The sequence below is a fragment of the Ceratosolen solmsi genome, unplaced genomic scaffold, assembly GCF_000503995.2.
Source record: "Ceratosolen solmsi marchali unplaced genomic scaffold, CerSol_1.0 scaffold27, whole genome shotgun sequence".
Classification (NCBI taxonomy): domain Eukaryota; kingdom Metazoa; phylum Arthropoda; class Insecta; order Hymenoptera; family Agaonidae; genus Ceratosolen; species Ceratosolen solmsi.
In genome coordinates, this window is record NW_011948426.1 from 1,803,627 (window position 1) to 1,824,789 (window position 21,163).

The 21,163-nt window shown below is 37.6% G+C and overlaps 1 protein-coding gene across 1 annotated transcript in view; it reads left to right on the forward strand.

The window, feature by feature from the left end:
• Window positions 1-21,163, forward strand: part of dachs (unconventional myosin-IXb-like dachs) — a 64,169-nt gene that overhangs the window by 22,629 nt on the left and 20,377 nt on the right. The window contains exons 2-4 of the mRNA XM_011500977.1: window positions 14,007-14,270; window positions 16,119-16,282; window positions 17,000-17,239. Of these exons, the coding sequence (XP_011499279.1) occupies window positions 14,007-14,270; window positions 16,119-16,282; window positions 17,000-17,239 (668 nt within the window). The remainder of the gene's footprint in view (window positions 1-14,006; window positions 14,271-16,118; window positions 16,283-16,999; window positions 17,240-21,163) is intronic.

Genomic DNA, 21,163 nt, shown 5'->3' on the forward strand with positions numbered 1-21,163 from the left:
GAAGAGCGGGGATTCCTTTGCTTTCGCATTCCATTATTATTTCGCTCCCTTTTCTTCCCTCGACATTTCTCGCGCTCCGTTTCGCTCCAAAATTGAACGAAATTTTCAATTTTTCAAGGGGAGCGTTGGACGGTGTGCTAGCGCGTGCGTGTTTGCAGCGACATTATTAGCTCGTTAGTCCCTCGTCACTCGGCGCTCTTAATCCTCCTGCAAACGTCTTTTCTGCTATTGACTGGCACCCAATGTTCCTGCGTTAGCATTTGAATTTTTGGGAACGATGGTTATAGAAAGATTTCTGGAGCCTTTCTATTCCATAGGCATTATCGCTTCTTCGCAGCTCTTTGAATCGCGTACTTAACGACTTATTGTTTTGCAAATTGAAAATTTTGAGAAGCAAAATGTGTAGCACTGCGAGCTTTTAAGGGCATTATTTTTATTTACAATGTATCCGTGTATTTCGTTATATATATATATATATATGTGTGTGTGTGTGTGTGTGTGCGCGTGCGCGCGCGTGCGTGCGTGCGTGCGTGTGTGTGCTATTAAAGAAAATCACAGCTATTTTAATGGCTTATGAAAAGGTAATACGATAATGTTCTTCCTACACGAACGATAGTTAATAGTACTCAACATTATAAAGCCATTAAAATGTACGATATTATAAATATTGCAATGCTTTAAAAATTTAATGCAATTAAGTTGTCATTATTGCCGATATTAGTGGCCTTTTTGTTTTCATTCGTTAATAATTTAACGTAATGAATCTAATTTATTTTCCAACATTTTACCATCATATATTGAATTTCTTCATAAAATTATTCCGAAAGTAGGTTTATTAGATTTCGTGCTACGTGTAACATATTGCTCATTTATATTGAAAAGTACAAATTCACCTCTCATATTAAGATACATGAATTTTAAAGTAATATCCTATTAAATGCAAGGTAATGTTATATATTCATTGGTCAAATAAATGTTTAGAATAATGATAAGTGACGTACCATTTTGTACACGATATGATTCATTATAGAAATATTATTTATAATTGTATAGGGAAGTATTATAAAAAATAGAGATAAAAAAAAAAATTCCATTATTATGTTCATAATTGTAGATACTAATATAGTATTATTATACGAATACCTTCCTCAATTATTATTCAACTCGTTAGATATACTACATGCGCGCGCGCACACACAGACACGCGTTTATAATGTATTAGCTCGTAAAAATTGATCTTATCATAATATCAATATCTTTTATGCTAGATAACATGAATTTAATATCAATTTAATAGATAGGCTTTTGAAGAATTATTACGGTTTAGAAATTTATAGTCGAATTTATAGAAATACTTAGATTATAATGCCTGATAAAATTACTCTTTGTTATTTATTAAAAAATTCAATAGAGCATTAGATAACAGTTAGGTTGGAAGTATATAAAATTACGATAACTATGCGATACACAAATTATGATAGAAATTTAGTTTATCATGTAAAAGCAATGAGTGTTATTTTTCTTTTTCTATCTTTCTTCCATTCTTTTCTTTCTCTTTTTTTCTCTTTTGTTTTTATGTTTAAAAATGTAACGCTTAATTCAATACACATTAGTCGAATTTTTATGGCAAATTGCTCCTTGTAACTCAAGATACACGATTAGATTCTCGATATCTTATCAATAAATGCAATAAAACATGTCCACCATAATCAATTGTTGAAATCAGCGAATGAGGATATGAACTGTGCGTACGTAGAACATAAGGGCTTATAGAATTTTGTACTTTCTAATGTCACACGTCAATTGTTCGCTAAGAAAGCACGTGTGCTTAGTTAGCCGTCTTTGGAAGCTCGTCAGAGTACAACTTTCGATTGCATTTAAGATAATAAAAGAGTTTGTCGCAAACGGGAAAAATCACTGCTTTCGAAAATGCATTATAAATCATTTGTCTATGTTGCTTGTATTTTGCTTGTGCTTGTCATTTGCGTAATTACTTAACGCTTGAATTTTGAAAAAAAATTAGCCATTCCGTACTTATTTATAAAAGCTTACATACGAACCGAAGTCTCTTTAAGATATTCAACTAAGCTGAACTGAGCAAACAATTATACTTTATACAGTTTCAATTTATATACGGTAATGCACAATGACGCTCAAGTACCAAGTGCATTCAAATTTAACGCTAATATGCTTATGTTAAATGGTTCAACAAATTTATAAACTTGCGTTTATCAGTCATTTAATTAAATAAGCCTCGAAAAGTGCCACATTATCGCGCGCCTTATCGCCGAATATACGACGGGACAAGAAAGTCTTATTTACGCCGGTTAAGCGTGTATGGGAGACTTTGGGTGATGGGGGAGGGATGGGGGAGGGATGGGGAGGGTGGTGGTGGTGAGGATGATGGAAGAAGACTTCATTCATCCACACCACGTTTATTCGCTCATCGAGAATCGAGATTTTATATTTGGCTCACGTGTAAAGTGGCGCAATATACATATCTTGAGCGGCGATTCCTCAAAAGATCGAGCCGAAGCGCAGGTGTCGGCTCGATTGCTCCCTCATCCCGGGGCTCGCTCGACTCCATGAATTCACTCAGAATTTTCCCGGATTTCGTGCGGCCGAATCGTACGTAACGATTGTTTCGACACCTGTCCGTTACGGCTGTCGAGCCCGCGCGCTCGCGCATGCGCGATACTCGGCCATCGCCGCCGTTCCGTCCCCGCCGGACTCTTATTTCGTCGACAGGGCGATCCCGGGTCGAGCTTCTCTTTTTCACTCCCGATAATATTTTCTCGTGACATTACGTATTATTATAGCGAAAGGCCATAAGCGTTTTATTGCGGCGACTGGGAGAATATCGAGACGAGAGTCTTATCTTGTTGCTGCGGTACGAGCGAAGGTGCATTCGTTCTTCCGTCTTGTGTTTTTTAATGGAAAAAGTGTGTCGGTATAGGCTGTAATACTGCTTCGATTATATGCTAAAAATATTTTATTCGCACGACTTGTAAGTTGGCTTGCGCACAATTATTTACAAAGGTCGTCCTTTATGTTGTATTTTTTTTTATTTTTTTTTTTTTTTTTTTGTTTATATTAAGGTAAGACTTTATTTTATCGATTTTGCAATGTACGGTTATATTTACACGAGGTTCATTGCTCTTGCAACAAAAATGTTAAATTGACCATTACGCGCGTCTTTAAAAGTTTGATACAATTTTTTTTTTTTTTTATTTTTTTTTCATACTCTCCTCGTTGCACACGTACCAAAATATATGTCGCCTTTTATCATCCTCTGCGTTATAAAAAATTAAAAAATGCACTGCTATTTAACTGTAAATTATTTCAATTTATGAATTAATATATATGATCTTCTGTATATCTTTTGTATATTCTCATCTGTATTATCGCGCTGTTAATTTGAAAGAAAATTACCAATATCAAAAACATACGGCCTTACTAAACGTGATTAGTTACGCGAGTACGCGATACTTGGCTGTTGTGTACACGTCGCAGCATCACCTGAAAGGCCCCAATATAAACTGCATTTAAAAGAGAATTCTGACTTGTAGCAGCACCAAGGCTATTTACAATTAAATTAGCCGACAACGGTCAGTTTCGAAAAGCGGGAAGCCGACATTTGGCCGCAAGGTTTCAGACAAAGGGCAGAGCATGAAACGGCGATTAGAAGACTAGAAGACGCAAGGAGTTACGGGAGTAAAGAGTCGGGTTCGCTCATCGGCCGAAAACTGTACCGAGCGGGTACCCATCAATGGGTTTCCCTTCGGCCCCCGCCGACCTCGCCTGTACCGCTGTCCCGCTGTCCCGCTGTCCCCGCCGTGCCCCGTCGTCCGCGCCGCCATCGCCTCCTTCGCCGTCGCCGAGGCTCGTTCTCGCCCGTCGGCCGAGTTGGCCCGACGACGGGCGCCGCTCCTCGTCTCGCCCTCTTCTCGAATATTCGGCACGTCTCGACAAAAGAGGAGGACCCCCCAACACTTGCCGCGGCATTCCATCTCTGTGTTTCCTTCCCACGTACAGTTCCTACGGCGCGCCTTCATCCTCGAGTGCGCGTGCACGGGCCCATTGAGGGTCACGCGCATTGTCGGGGCCCACGTCGGAAATATCGGGAGCTCCGCGGGGCCTTCACTTTCGATTTTTATATATGGGAGGAGAGAAGCGTGGCTGTACGATCCCCTACCCCTACAGGCGTGAATGGTCGAGGGGAAGGGAACGATGGCGAGGGGCTCTGGGAAGGGGGCCCGTTGACAATGACTCGTTTTCTTTCTCTCTTGTTTGTCTGCCTTTACAACACCTAGGCGAAGCCGCTCTGTGCCTGCGAATCTTCCGCGGACGCGTTATACCGGCCCCTTGCGTTGTTATCCCCCGCCCCGCACCGTCGCGCCCAACGTTGCCCCGTGATTGGGCATTAATAAATTCAACTTTACTCTCCGATCTCGTGCGTCACTTTCTCGGAATTCAGCTCCCTTCGGCTGCTTCCGCTTCTTGAGGCACCTCACCTCGAGCACCCGAATCGAGATACTTTGCATTCCTCCCCCCCCCCCGGCCGTCTCTTTTCACGTGACAATTTCCCGTCTTTTAATACGATTGTGCGGACGTGTACCCGTCCGAAAAAATTACAAAAAATTACGAATAATTGCGCTCGAGGCTGATAATTTTAGCTTTGTTGCAAAGAATTTATTTAAAAAAAGAGCGAAAAGAAAATACAAGAAACAATAAAAATGAAAACATTGTGCCTAAAGAGTACATGTAAAATGTTACGCGAAGCATTAAATGAATTAATTATAACAAACGACAATTCACGAGTTGAAAGGAACTTTTAAAAACCCTAAAACTATCAGGTGTACTTATTTTTACGGAATACAGTTACGGAATATAGGCTTTATAGGTAATGTTATAACGTTAAATTAATATATTACAATACTTACGGCCTATTATTCCAGTTGGCTCTATAAAGTCAAAGTATGAATGTGTATTTTACTCCATTAGCAAATGTAAAAGCACTTGTAAAGAATAAGTAATAGAATATTGAAGGGGTAATTTTTATAATAAATTGTATTTACGCGTATATCGGCATTACTTTAATTTGAAATATATCATGATTTATTTGAAATCGAATAACACTTTTTATATGAAATGTAATTGCACTGCAATTCGGCTCGCATAATTTCTTTCGGATGTCACTTTTACACATAAATTAGTATTTAAAACTTCACGTATGTAAAAGTCAGCTCTTAAAAATATTATTATTATACCAATCACACATAGTGGCAGTGGTATTATATGCTAATTATTATATGCTTCGAGGGTGAATATATCTTGTGCAACGAATTTAAATGAAAATGAAGGAACGAATGTATTTAGTCGAAGCGAGAAGATCGCAAACGCTAATTCGTCTGAAAACGTAATTAATGATCATTTTCTATAGTTGATTCACGTTATAAGAACGTAAATAAAAATTGTTCTGAAATTTAATATTCCATTTCTCACTGGTTTTGCAAATTAAATTATCTTAGCCATTGTCACCTCGCGATTTTAATTAAAGAGATACCGACTGGACCGGAGATAAAGAGCACTGGGAATGGAATGTGACCTCGCGTAAGGTGGTCCACAACACAATTAATAATAGAAAGATATACTGGATGAATAGAGACGGGCGCACAAAGAAAGACACGGGAATGGAATTGCGTCATAGCTCACATCGCTCGCAATTATCGTCAATTTTTTTAAAACGCAAAATCCGACGTAACTCAAGTCTCGCACAATAGTTCGAACCGCTTGAATCCCCAAACCTTTTTTTACCACATTAATTAAGCCATTCAAAAAACATCGCTCATCATTATTTCATTCTTAATTCTCACATTGCCAAGCACCCCAGGAACTCGTCAGCTTCGCCCAATCCTTACCAATTCCCCTAGCCGTGTTCGACTAATTATTATTAATCGGCGAATCGCAATAACCTAGGCTACGTCATAAAGGCAGCATTATTAATACATGGGAACGGATTTCTCGACATCGACTCCGGTAAATATAGTAATTGCGCGCGAAGCGTAAATTACTCGTCCGATTTCTCGCTAAATATGAGGCCTCCTTCCCTCCCTTTATACGCGGCCAAGTCGAGAAGCGCAGCGCGCAGCTTCCAAGAACAAAAGGAGCTTACTGGTTTCGCGGTCGGCGTGAGGGGCGCGTGAGGAAAAAGCGAGATGAAAAAGAAGATCAGATATCAGGACGAATGAGTGTTGGAGTGAAAAGGTCCTGCATGCGTACAGTCGGGCTGTAAAGGGCGCATGAAAAAACGAGTTTGCCAAGGGAGATAGCTTCGGCAGGTTATACCTGCCGGCGTTCGTTGTTCTCCGGTGAGCGGCGTCTGTGTGGGTGCGCAAGTTCGTGCAGGACCGGTATGCATACCTGTTGGGCTCTTGTCTTATTCGTGACGGCGATCTCGGATCTGTTGGAAATTGGACCGATACGTGCATGTGCCAAGAGGAGGATATTTTCGGCGATTCCTCGATTTTTAGTTTCGGCACTTGTTTACCTGGGCTGCAGTATTGCCTATTTTCGTGCTTTATTGGTGGTTTTGAAGATCAGTCGACCGGCGTAAGAGTGATCGACTGATATTATTGTGAAGCAATTTCGTCTCTTTAGTTCCCAGGGGCTTCTTACTTATGAATATATAAAGGATAATCCTAATTTTGCCCGAGTGTCTTTTGTATCTTAAGTGAATTCTGTTGCTCAAGAATAATGGCCTTGGTTGGGCTCATCGATTTTATGACCAATTGTACGCAGTCTGGTTAATAATATATATTAAGAGCATTATTCATTACGGGATGTTTTGTGCGCGCGCACAACACACGTACACGCGCATACGCTGGTTGGCGATTCAAAATAAAAAGTATTAAAATTATAGAATCGGTTTGTGCAATATCTATACTATGCATATAATAAACAATATTTATAGATGTTTCTATGATTGAAATGAATAGCAAATTATTTGAATGTCAAAATGTAAAAGCACATTAAATAATCACTCGCTATAACGCAAATTGCATATTCACCACCAACAACAATTCTCACCTCGTTCAGTTCACTAAATACTTTCGATAACTTAATTGTTTCATTCTTTTGATTTGTTCGACAACGCTGACATTTATTCGCATAAAAGATGAGCTTCGGTTGTACGATTATCAGCGTTTCATGTGCGCATTTCATAAAGAGCAAATTAATATGTAAAGTGACGATGTAGCTATTGTAAAAGGGTCATTAGCCATATTATTTAGGATGAAATCCTGTCCAAGTATTTTAATATAATTGAGGTTAAGAATATTCCTTAACTTATTTCTGAAATAACTTGCTTTAATTATATTTTACTAATATTTATCGATTTAATGAAAGCCAGTCGAAATAATGAATAATTACGACGAATTAATAATAAAATGGTTGATCAGAAGAATGTAACAGGGGAAGTTTTACAACATCACTCTTGAAGAATTTAAAGAGAGAAGAAGATAGAGCACATGCCAACTTGTCGTTTGATTTGCGAATTTATTTTTGCTACTGTAAAAATATTTCACACTGTTTATAACGTCTAGACGGCTTTTAGGAATTTTTCATTTTTGAATATTACCTTCAGGTTTTTTTTATCTTGTGTCCACTTAAATACAAGTTTTTTTCTTCTTCTTCTTATGTTATTTGAATTTCACAGTATTGGCGAGTTATCATTAGTAATTACAAGATTGTGATTACTCATTACTATATATAATACTAGTGTACTACTAGGAGTATACAAATAACTTGTAATATATTTATAATATTATATATATATATATATATATATATATATATATATAGAGAGAGAGAGAGAGAATTATATTTTTAATATTTAATTTACTTACAATATATTTTTTTCTACTCTGCTCACTTCAGATAAAACTTGGTTTTATTGATATAATATTCTATATTATTATCTTTTTAATGAATATGCTAAGGCTTATAGATAAAATAAAAAAAATTAAATTGTCAATTAATATTTCTACATAATAAATTATCATTAAATTACAGAATGTTAAATCAAATTTATGTTAATTTATAAAAACTTGTTATAAATAGAAGCACTTGTTAGCAAAGTATTATCATATAACGTAATGTACGAATCTTTTTTATATTTTTCATGTTTCTTGTCGTGTTGTTCATATCTCGAAGGTTCCGCGAATAGAAAAATTAAAAAATTCGTTATACTGGATTCTTGTATTTATATTTATAATTGTTATGTCATATTAATTGCACATTATCATGTGTTACTTACCACATTATCATTATTATTAGTGTATGCGAAGAAGATTTTAATAAACTTTTGTTCTAAAATTTCGAAATATAGGCATAGAAAAATATTTTTTTGCCGAATTATTCAGAATTAATAGAATTATTTAGTGCGAATTATGATTAAACCGTATAGTAGATTATAATTCTGAAGTTATGCTTTTCGTACAGGAATAGTTAAAATATTGTAATAACATAATTAATGTTATTGTATCTAATTCATATGACAACTCTATCGCAACTTTAAGTCGCACTCTCGTCGTTTAATTGATTTAAACGATAATTCCGATTCTTTCTTTACAATCGATGAACAAATATTTAGATGACAAAACTAATTCAATATAATTATTTATTTATTCGTACGCGTATAGCGTACTTAAAATTCATGATTGACAAGGCAATACATTAAGTTAAATATACAACTTGAAATAATGTTATTGTTCGAAAGTAATTACAATACTGAATACATTATTTTATCAAATCAGAATTTATCGATAAATCTCTCGAGAGTACGAAAAACATAAAATGATAAAGATAATACGGAACGCGAAGCTTTTTTTTATACATCGGAGAAGTTTTTTGTTTGGAGATTATTACAATATGCCTGTGAATAAGTTTTCTTCGCTATTTGGGCGGAATTGTTGAAAGGGGGCAAATTCGATTAATTAAATATACCGAACATATGATAGACTACTGAAAAAGAGAGAGATATTTTGTAACGTGTGAACATGCGTAAATGCTGTAGTTACGGCTGTAATTAATGCACGTGCGCACCACAGTGGTTTTGCCATTGCACGCGATATTTATAATTAATGAATAACGTCACACAGAGTTTATAGATTGATATCAACCCATTTTCATGGTTGACTGAAAAATTATTCGTTCAAAGCAAAAAATCCTAAATTGATCCTGAAGATCGTTGATACGTTTGCGAGAATAGTAAATGTAGGACGGTCGGCTCATTCGTCTTTTACCGATGTAACAAAGCCGATTTCACCTAAGATTTTCACCGTTGGCCCAGCCTTGCCTTTAATGACATGCAAATAATCGTCCATTGTTCTAATAGGGAAGCTAAAACACGCGTTACTTAGAGAAATCATGAGAATAGCCCGGAACGTCTCATATCGACGATATATTTTGTACGCGGGAAGGGGAACGGGAATGGGAACGGGAATGGGAACGGGAATGGGAACGGGAATAGGAACGATCGGATCTCTAACGAGGTGAGATTCTCCGAAGGAAAAGTCCAGAAGGAAGGATAAAGCGCTATTCGGGAATTCGAATTCACTGACTTTCGTGCCAATTACCGGCCGACCCGTTGATATTCTACAAGTCCAGCTGTGTGCTCTATATAACTTGAGTCGGAGACAAGTTTTAGCGTGCATTACCCAATGTTTGCTAATAGGAGAGACGCAGCAACGCCCGCAGAGTCCAGACGTAAAAAGCCCGGCCTACGGTTACAATTTATATATTTTTTTTTTTTTTTTTTTTTTTTTTTTTTTTTTTTAATAAGGTTCAATAGCGTTGAATAGGCAGACATGGGATCTAGGTTCAATAGCGTTGAATAGGCAGACATGGGATCTAAGTGAAAATCAAGCTACGCGAGCTGCCTCTACACTTAATGCGCACTATCGGGACACTGGGAAAGCGTAAAATCATATCTCCTTCTTCATACCCATTCGAAATGTCGCTATTGGAAATGTTGTTATTTAATCGTAATCCTTTTACGTCGAGCATCGGGGAAAAGCGACGATGCGGAAATCCTCGTAACGAGAGTGAGAGCCGCGCTTGAAATCCCATACTAAGGTCTTATGGGTTGGTGCGTGTGCACATCGAGACTGACTCGTATCAGCCGATCGTTAATTATGGCTCGACGAAGCTAATATCTTCCACCGTGCATTTAACGTATAACTTCAATCTCAATGCTGATAAAAGAAAAATTCAATTTGTTCCTTATAGCGAGCTAGTTGGGGCTTCCTTTCCTTTTTCCTGGCCAATTTTCTTCTCGCGAATTTTGACTTCTTTGCGTGCATTATTGCATACATTGGCTTCTCCAATGTAGGACGACAAAGATTTAATGGATGAAATTTCAAAAGAAATAAACATTATCACTGCACAATGTACGAAAGCAGATGAGCTTGTCCTTGGGCTTATAAATATTCTAATCATTTAATTAGTCGTTTAGTTGCTGAGATAAAATGATGGAAAAAAAAGAGCAAGTTCCTGTAAGTAATTGAAAAGCAAATCGTTGAGAAATTTATTAGAAACTATGTGCTACAATTTAAACAGACACTTCAGCTTACAATAATAATGCGAGGAAGATATAGAGAAAAAAATAACGTGGCGTATAAATCGTGAGTGATTGATAAAATAGGATAAAGCTATAGCTAAATCAAAGATGAATGCGGGATAGACAAAGAGGCTGATATCGAGTAATGTAAAATCTAATACCAATATATAATTCAAATAAGGATTAGTCAGATTACGGGCTCGAAAGAAATTTATAACTTAATGTATTCGATTTCTAATTAAAAAGACGTTAGGACGGGCCATATATGTGCGCGTGTACGTGCGAATTATAAGACAAAGAGAGGCGAGAGAGGATGAGGGAAAATAGTATTGTGAGAATGTGTGCGCGCCTGTGCCTGTGAGTGTGTATCGGAGAGAGAGAGAGAGAGAGAGAGAGAGAGAGAGCGAGACGGAACATACAAATGAAATGAGAGAGAAGAAACGAGATGAATCATGTAATTTAATTCAATAAAAATTCGATTCAATAAAAAACAAAAATGAATACATAGGGATATGCGCTTTTTCGAATGTGAATTTTTAATTACACTGAATCGACAAGCTACAATAATTTTATAATCACTTGTAATAAAATATTTCAAAGGCAGAATTAATACTTTTCTCTTTTTGTAAATTTGTAAAAACGTATTTAATAATGGTATGGAATTTTAAAAAAATGATGTTGACAAATTTAATAATTAAAATGCGTTAATAATATAACATTAATAAAAGAATTAACATTGCAGAGTTACAAAAATTAATCTAAATTTTTTCAAAATGCAATCGATTTGTTTGTATTCATAAATGAAATTTATGAAACTTATCTGAAAAATATTATGTGAATATTGGGTGAAGGATATTAAAAATCAATTGAAAAGTCTGAAAATCAAAGGTTACAAATACACGAGCCCAACGATTATGCAATCCAACGTACTATTTGTTACACTAGTCATTATTATTTTGTCATACGTCAATGTTACTATTAATTCAATGGGCCGCGAAAATATTTATGGAACTATCGTTGATAATGAATTAACGCACTCATGCCTGAAAAAGCACTTCTTATTAAACATTTATAAGTAATCATAAATATATTTATTACGGAGTATATAACGATTGGCATTCAAAATATGCGTTTAAATATAAATATATGTATATGTGTGTATATATGTATGCCATGCATAGTTTTAGTTTTAGAAATTATATTTTCCAACTTTATTTTTATACGAAATCTACTCGAATTATAAAATCAATTAAATAGATTTTGCAAGCCATTTTCCGAATATAAAAAACGATAAGGATTATTTTTTGTGCTTTATATGTGCTTTTGTAAATAAGAGAATAGCTTGGGATTTATTTTTTTTTTTTTTTAAGCTCAATGCATCAATTGTTCATTAAATTGCTATAAATATTTCACACCAATATTTCTGTTACAATTCTCGGGATATATTAAAAGAATCTGTCATGTAGCTCAAGTCGAACGATCTCATTTCCTCCTCAATTTTTGAAGCAGCGAGATAATTCTAGGTCTTAGAAAATGTTTTTTCCGAGTACGTTGACGCATTATTACACGATATAAATGATAAATTTTGCAATGCCCCCAACACAATTGTTTGTAATTCTTACTAGAATGAACTGACCAAGTAGAAAAGACCAATGTCACTTTTCAAGGCACTGCACAATCTCACGTACACATAATCTTTATTTCGTTTTTTTTTTTTCATGCACCTTTATCTATCCTTGTTTATTTATCACATTTCGCTTCTTCTTTTCACTCTTATACTTCTGTAGTCGACTCGAGCGTGCGGTAATCGCGAGGCCACAGGCGATTATTTTCTTCCTATCGCCGAGAGCGCAATGTACATTTATAAATGCACGTAGACAGGAGCGAGTGTAGGTGGATAAGTGAGTTTATATGTACGCTGGCGTTGGCAACATTGAGAAAGATCGAGTGAGAGTCGATCGTGGAAAGAGAAATAGCGAGATGGGGTAGGTGATAGGGTGGTGGGTTGGTGTGGTGTGGTGTGGTGTGGTGCGGTGAAGGTGGTTGTTATTGTGTGTGTGTGTGGAGGGGGGGGGCAGGCTTAGGTACATGCTCGTAACGTTCGGCATCCTCGAATACCGTTAATCTTAGATACAATGGCAGACGTTTTCAAGACGGCATCAGGAGGAACGAAGGAGGCTAAGCGCCGATATTGCTAGAATCCTTGAAAAGGCCAACTTATGCGGTAGAAGCCTCTCCTCTTCTCTCTACTTTGCTCAAATCTCCAATCGCTTACGTCCAAAGTGTTTTTTTTTTCGCCGACATTTTTTAAACGAGAGTCTTTCATAGCTATACTTTGCGCACAAGACCTTTGTAATGCATAATATAATTTGGGATTTGAATCAGTGACTTAAAATCAAAGTTTCTTTGCTATTTTATCGTCGATCATTATAAACGAATATTGAACTTTAAAAACGAATTATGAAATTGAATCCATTTCGGCGTCAAATTATGCTTTAAGGGTCTTGCGTTCATATCATCCATATCGATTTCAATAACTTGAATGAATAAAGTAACGTTAAGCAATGCTTGACGCATACGAGAATTAAAATCTATGAGTACATTAATATCGATATTTATTATAACGAATCATTCAAAAAACATGTTTATAATTTATAAAAGTATTAATATTTATGTGTCACTTCGCCGTATATTGCCATCCCTTCTTAATAGTCAGGCATTGAACAAATGAAGTTAAGAAATAATAATCGTTGTAACGTTAAAATGCCGACTTACTGATTTATAAAAATTGCAATTACTATTCTTATGGGATTATATATTAGCGCGTGTAATTAGGTTCTCTTGTAATTCCAATATTAGAAAATCTATATCGATACAGAAACGTAAGTAAGCACATATTGCAATGAAAAACAAAGATTCTGAGGATAATATGTAATTAGATGAAGGAAACGAGGTTGGAGATAATACTGTTCTTAATCTTACACTATCTCGACTTATTAAAAAGTAATTTTACGTTAATCCAACGTCTACGCTACCACTACACCGCTATTTTACAGTCTCAATTCCAGATGAATTGCCCGAGAAATTCATAAATTAAGCATAAATGTTCATAATTTCATCGATGCTTAATCAAGCCTCTTGCGCATATTTCCATTACCGGCTAAGCGCCGATTTGCTAGGGAAAATGTCGGACAATCTCGATTAGAGCGACAACTTCCCCACGAAAGTCCTGTCATTGAAAATTAAACGTCAGCGAAACTCGGCGATTAGCCTCGACAATTAGGATCCCCGCTCGCGGCAAAGCCGATCGATCGTCGATTCCCCGGAGGCTCGCTCCGCTACCCGAGTCCTCCTCCGACCACACTAACCTCGTCTCTCATTGCAGATGCCTCCTCGTCAAACGAGGCGGTGCACCTCCAGCAGCGACTGCGCAGCCTGAGCACGGAGCTCGTGACGCTAAGGAACCGGCTGCACGTGAGCCAGCCGGGTAGCTCCGGGAAGCCGGATAAGGGCCCGTCGCCGGGGGCGCCCGCGGTGCCGCCCCGTACGAGCCTCGCCCACGGGCCCGGGCATACCCTTACGGCCTCGGCCCTAGTTCATCAGCAGCAGCACGGCCCCGGGCATGCTGCCAACCATCTCATGCCAGCCGGTGAGTCAACGTAAAGTGTCTATGACGGCTTTGTCGGATGTGCGTCAGTGCAACGATGGCGCGCTTCGCCGACTCGGCCTTTAAACGATCGTAGGCCCATCGAGAATCGGAGATATGACGCACCGGGCCCCGATCACGATCGCTCATATTTTCTTACAATAAACGTAACGTCATGCAAGCCTCCTGCGAGCCACACACTATAAAAACCTAATTCTTTCATTATCGTACTTTATGGCCATACATTATAATGTCATTTCGACACTGTCGTCGTTCGCTTTTACGCTTAAATAGAGCCATTGTCCGGACTTTTTATTCTTTCGCAACATCTGTAAGGCCAAGTTGATAATAGCCAATTTGTAATTGGCTATTTTGCAACTAACGAATGTCTAATGCTCGCGATGAGAAACGACGAAACATTAAAAAGTACAGTACACATTTTCACAATACTCGCACGATTATGATATTTTTGAAATAATTCAATATTCGATTCAAGCAGATTGTCTCCTCAGTTTTATAAATTCTAGAAAAAATATTCTCAATTGGCTGTGTATTGCCGTTTAAATCGCGACAATGCGCGCGCGCGCTCTTTTCACACCCAATTGAATGAAATATTAGCGAACGAAAAGCAAAGAAATTAAAAGTTTTCCTTTATCACGGCACTTTCGATCTAAATTCATGGCAAATGAATTTTCTCCTATCGTATGTATCACTCAATTCTAGATAACAAATTGAAGTAATAAATATATAATCATTTTAAACTTTTTATAAATTTTTTATAAATGGTCTTTATTATGAAATAAAATCAATAAATATAAGTGCCAATAGATAAATTCGGTGCAATTTAAAATTGATTCGCGCATCATTGTTAGTCTCGCGTCACGTTGGGCCAATGTAATTTTATAAGAATGAACGATAAAGAGAGGAAAAAATTTGAACGAAAGACAAAAAAAAAAAAAAAAACAAAAAAATATGAAAAAATGAAAAAAGAAAACATGAAAGAAAAAGAGAAGAAAGTCAAAATTCGTAACGCGTTCTTTTACACTATTTTACCAATAGTTTTATACTTTTCATTATCTGTGAATTAATTAGTGGTCGATCAATTTATTCTTGGCTTTCATCTTGGCTATTTTTGAGTATTCATGAGTATCCATGTTGTAGTTGAGATATTACGATAGATCAATCCATTAATTTCTAAACGACAAGCAGTAGTGCAAATAGTGTGTACATTAAAATTCTATTTAATTAATAGTACTTAATTAAAATACTGAAAATACATTGCAGTACTTTAATTTAATATTTCGTTTCTCCTAACTAATAGACTAAAACGTATAGACGTCGTGGAATTTCGGTCTTAATAATATAATCCAATAGATCGCAACAACATTTTAGATCCGTAAAATATCAATTTCGTCATGTCAATACTTCGAGTTCCCTTGAATTTAAGAATTAAATATCACTTAAGAATTTACTCCTTTGGGATATCCTTTTACTCTCGCGTTTAATTGAACGCTCCTGCCCTTCGCAACATCGTATGAAAAACAAAATGTAGCTGCCGTAAGCATCAATACGAATTTAGACGTCTACGAAGCTAAGTAAACAGAGCCGGAATGAGGAATTTTAATTCTGATCAATACATCATATCGTATATCTCCGGTATAATAAATAGTACAAGGAGTGCGCGACTCGATTGGCTCTGGATGCGCAGGAGCCGGAAAGGTGGGCAACCGTCTCATCGATCAGAGATGAGATCGTAGGTGAGAGAGACGGTGCCGAAGTAGCTCGAGTAGACCCTCGACCCTTGGGTCCGTCGTTTAATCGCTCATCGTAGCATCGTCGCCTCATTTTCAGAACTGGAGCCAGCTAAGCGCCATTGCAGCATCCCGGACGACGGAATGGTTTCGTGCGTGACGGCTCTCGGCGGTGTCCGTTCCCCCACCTCCGGCCTCCTTACCGACGTCAAGAGCGCCAAAGGCACTCACCATCACCACCATCACCAGCAGCAACAGCAGCAACAGCAGCAGCAGCAGCAACAGCAGCAACAGCAGCAGCATCATCAAAAACAACACCAGCATCAGCAGCAACATCAGCAGCAGCAGCAGCAGCATCAGCAGCAACATCATCATCAGCAGCAACAGCAGCAGCAGCAGCAGCAGCAGCAGCAGCAGCAGCAGCAGCAGCAGCAGCAGCAGCAGCAGCAGCAGCAGCAGCAGCAGCAGCAGCAGCAGCAGCAGCAGCAGCAGCAGCAGCAGCAGCAGCAGCAGCAGCAGCAGCAGCAGCAGCAGCAGCAGCAGCAGCAGCAGCAGCAGCAGCAGCAGCAGCAGCAGCAGCAGCAGCAGCAGCAGCAGCAGCAGCAGCAGCAGCAGCAGCAGCAGCAGCAGCAGCAGCAGCAGCAGCAGCAGCAGCAGCAGCAGCAGCAGCAGCAGCAGCAGCAGCAGCAGCAGCAGCAGCAGCAGCAGCAGCAGCAGCAGCAGCAGCAGCAGCAGCAGCAGCAGCAGCAGCAGCAGCAGCAGCAGCAGCAGCAGCAGCAGCAGCAGCAGCAGCAGCAGCAGCAGCAGCAGCAGCAGCAGCAGCAGCAGCAGCAGCAGCAGCAGCAGCAGCAGCAGCAGCAGCAGCAGCAGCAGCAGCAGCAGCAGCAGCAGCAGCAGCAGCAGCAGCAGCAGCAGCAGCAGCAGCAGCAGCAGCAGCAGCAGCAGCAGCAGCAGCAGCAGCAGCAGCAGCAGCAGCAGCAGCAGCAGCAGCAGCAGCAGCAACACCAACAGCAACACCAACAGCAACAGCAGCATCAGCATAAGCAGCAACAACAACAGCGGGCACCGGTTCAGGGTAAGGCAGCCATCGGCGCGCAGCAGTCCGTCGTTGGGAGCCTCAACAGCGCGGCCTTGGATGACCTCATTCACCTGCCTGGGCCCCTCACCGAGGACGCCGTCCTCAAGTGCCTCCAGGCCCGATTCTGCGCCAAGCATTACCACGTCAGTCTGCCTTTTTCTTGCTTTCACTTTGTTTTCGTAGAGGCTGTTGCCGGGCGAACGAGTCTCACCCGGATCCCGTACGCCGTACGATTCCCATATGCCGACTTCCTCGTGATCACGCGCATTTATTGTCTAGCTCTAACATTAGAGCTGCGAGCCTCTTGCTAGACCCTTTTCTTTTCTTCATTAGCGCGCATCAATGCTCGATTATCACGTGAGCTTCTAGGGAATCGACGATTCTAAGGATTCGAGTCGACCGAACCTGCTCAATAGAATAGCGTTTCAGCCCTTTGGTCGAACGTATAGATTTCGCGTCAAGTACGCGCGTACTCGGGTTTTTAATACATTATTCTTTAAATTTAATGGCTAATATTTATTTATCGGCTCTAGCTGCTCTGGGACTATTATTAGATACTCAAACGAACATTCAAAGCTTTTACGTTATTGTTCGTCCGATGGAAAATATTAGTATCAACAATATTCTATACATTTGTGTTTGTAATGAGGTTTCGAAAAAATATCTATTTGCCTTTCTCCATCTTTTTTTTTTTTTTTTTTTTATATCAGCCAAGTGAGAGAGAGAGAGAGAGAGACGTAAAATTTGCAGTTCTATTTGGTGTATTTTACTTCTATTATAATATGTGCTATAATCCTTAGTGTGTATTATCAAAATATAAAAAATTACTACAATACGTAATGTCTACCTTAAAAGCATCTCGCGCTTTGCGCTTCATTTGATATTATTGAGAAGAAGGATTAGAATGATTATATTATATAAAGATGAATACATAACAATTAATCGTAGTTGAATTTGTATTTATTATACCGTTTCCATCGAATCTTTATACCTCTTTTTCTTTTGATCGAAAAAAGAATAAAAGAAAAAAAGAAAAGAAATTAAAAAATTGACTAATGTATTTAAGAAAAAATTCAATATAACGAAATGCATAATGATCGTGTGCTTAATATTTAAATTTTGGAGGAATCGTTGTATTAAAATTTTGTCGGCTAATACAAGCTTAAATCAAATTTTTACACTCGCAAATATAATTGAATAAATATTCACGTTGACTATTCTTACGTATTCTTTCTCTATAGGATAAAACAAATGGAAAGAAATTTTACCTTTTTCACAGCTGTATTATCTACTTCTCCAAATTTAAAATTGAAATTAATGCCAATCAAAGATCGTATATTTAAGAAAAAGAATCTTAAGTATATTAAAAATGTATATCTTCTGTATTAAAGAGCCTCTTTGCAAGCCGACTACGTCCGTATATTGTTAAAAACTCGTATAAATATCTATAATTACGGTTAAATATAAGTTTGATAAAAACATCGCACAATGTATTATTCGTTCATAAAAAAGATATTTCTTCATTTCTTAAAAATTTGTTACGTGATTGAAGATGTATATAATTGCGAGGGAACCAAATGTTAGGTCAGACAAATTCGAAATTCAAGACGCGTTAAACTGCGTGCGCCGAGCAATATGCACACGCACACACGATTAAGCGACTACGTAACCGAGTATAGAATATACATTCAAGAACACGGGCGCGCGCGTACACACACGCGCGTACACACGCATGCACACACAGAGAGAGAGAGAGAGAGAGAGAGAGAGTGAGTGAGAGGGGGGGGGGGTCTCTCTCTTCTCACTTGAAGTATTTATACGTGTTCACACGTACGCTCGTGAATAAAGGCGCGCGTGTGTATGCGTTTATAGCTCGAGGGCATGGAAAGAATATATAAGCAGAATGAATTTGCCGTCCCTCCGAGCGCCTCTTCAATGTATATCTTTTCTTGTCTCTGTTACTTGGTTGTAAGCATAACTGTTAAGAAATTCTGTCATTTGTTCTATGTATATTTAGTTTAACTTTTTTTTTTTCTTTTTTTTTTTATTTTTCATATAGATCTCTTTGATCGCCTAATGTTTCTTTATAACTTTGTAATATTCAATCACTGATTTTCGAGAGAGTGACAATTGTGAGATTAATTCTTGGAAATAGTTTTCTCTTAAAGGAGCATAAGATTTATCAGGATTTACTTCGGGGGATAGTAAGAGCAACTTATCTGCCTCTATAATTAATGTGCTCTTTTATGCCGCTGTTTTTAATTCTTTTTCATTTTTACTTTTTATCTTATATTAATGAAGTCCTAAGTTTTCATACTGTTTTTCGATGATTTAATTTATGACGTTTATAATTTTCAATTTTCTTTAAAATTATTAAATAGAAATTTTCTACAGTATATGCTCTCTTATCTTTTTACAAATAATTTATTACTATTTTATTATCCTGATATCCTCCATGTAATTTCTCTTTATTTATCTCTATTTACGGATGTAATTGAATTTTCTTAAATCATTAGTACATTCCCATCTAATAGTTATTGTTAATCAAGGGAAGTCCGACAAATTAATTATCATTAAAACAAAACAAAACAAAAAAAAAAAAACAAAAAAAAGTAATATAAACTTGTAATTAAATAAATTGAAAAATTTTTTTCTCCTAATTTAATAAAATGTCTAAAATATTCTTAAAAATAAGCAATCTTTATCAGTTTTATTACAGTATATCTACTGTACTTCCACAAATGAAAAATCTCTAATTTTGTCTTATATTTTCTTTTACATATCCGAACTTTTCATTATCATTAATGCAATTTTAGAAATTTACGTTCTCTTAGTTTCATTTCTCTGCTCGGGTTGTTTAAAAAGTTTTTTCTGTTTTCAAAGTAAAAATTTTGTTGAATTCTCTTACTCCGTCTTTCACGTTCTGCCGCTCGCTATTTACTTTTCATGCTGCTCTTGTCCTCTCTTTTCTTTTACCTTCTCTTTGGTCACTGCCTACCTACCATCCACTTCTCCCTCTCTCTCTCTCTCTCTTTCTCTCTCTCTCTCTCTCTCTCTCTCTCTCTGTATATATGTATCTCTCTTCTCTCTTCTCTCTTCTCTCTTCTCTTCGGCGGAATGCAATCGGAGCAAAGCGATGAGACGTTGGTCGAACCGGTGTTGTGTGTGTTTGTGTGCGTGCGTGCGTGTGTATGTATGTGTGCATGCGTGCATATATATATATATATATATATATATATATATATATGTGTGTGTGTGTGTGTGTGTGTGTGTGCGCGTGAGTCTGTGTGTGTGTGCGCGCGTGTGTGCGCGCGTGCGTGTGCGCGTGTGTGCGTGTCTGCATGCACGTTTGTGTACGTATGTACGTATGTATGTGTGAAGAATTCTATGCGATTGGTCCGATGAAAGAATCGTATATAAAAGTCCTCGAAGCTTTATCAACATTTAAGTTTTATATGAAATCCGCCCGTACAATTATAATATTTGTTCTTAGGGGAAATGTAATACTCTCGGCGATAGATTATTTTATCTTCTAAAAATTTTATTCCATCGTAAAGAAGAAAGTCGAAATTCATATCCCCTGCATTAAATATACCAAAGTTTATCATATTTCTTATAAGCCTATTAAAATAGCGTCAACATCACATTAAAGCCACACATTTAACTAAATGTCAAAACGTTTATTACGCATTTCGATATTTACCACTGGGAATTCTTTTCGTAGAAATAATTTTGCGCTCAAACTGCAATTATGATGCGCCTGCGATTTCGTGGTTAACCCGAAACTCGAATTTGCTTTAAGCGCCATAAATTAAGACGTAACCTTACAAAGAATTACATTATTTTTTAAAATGCCGCAATATATAATCTATCGGGATAATGTTTATATAATATTCGTGTGTCAAACTGCCAAGGCGTAAATGACCTAATAAGACGAACTATAATTATCGATGGGATTTGCAGAAATTTTTCACCAGCACTTTGTATGTATTGTGCGTTTCTTTTGTTTATCTCTTTAATTATGATAGTAATTTCATTAATAAGCAAGCAATTTTTTTTACAAACTC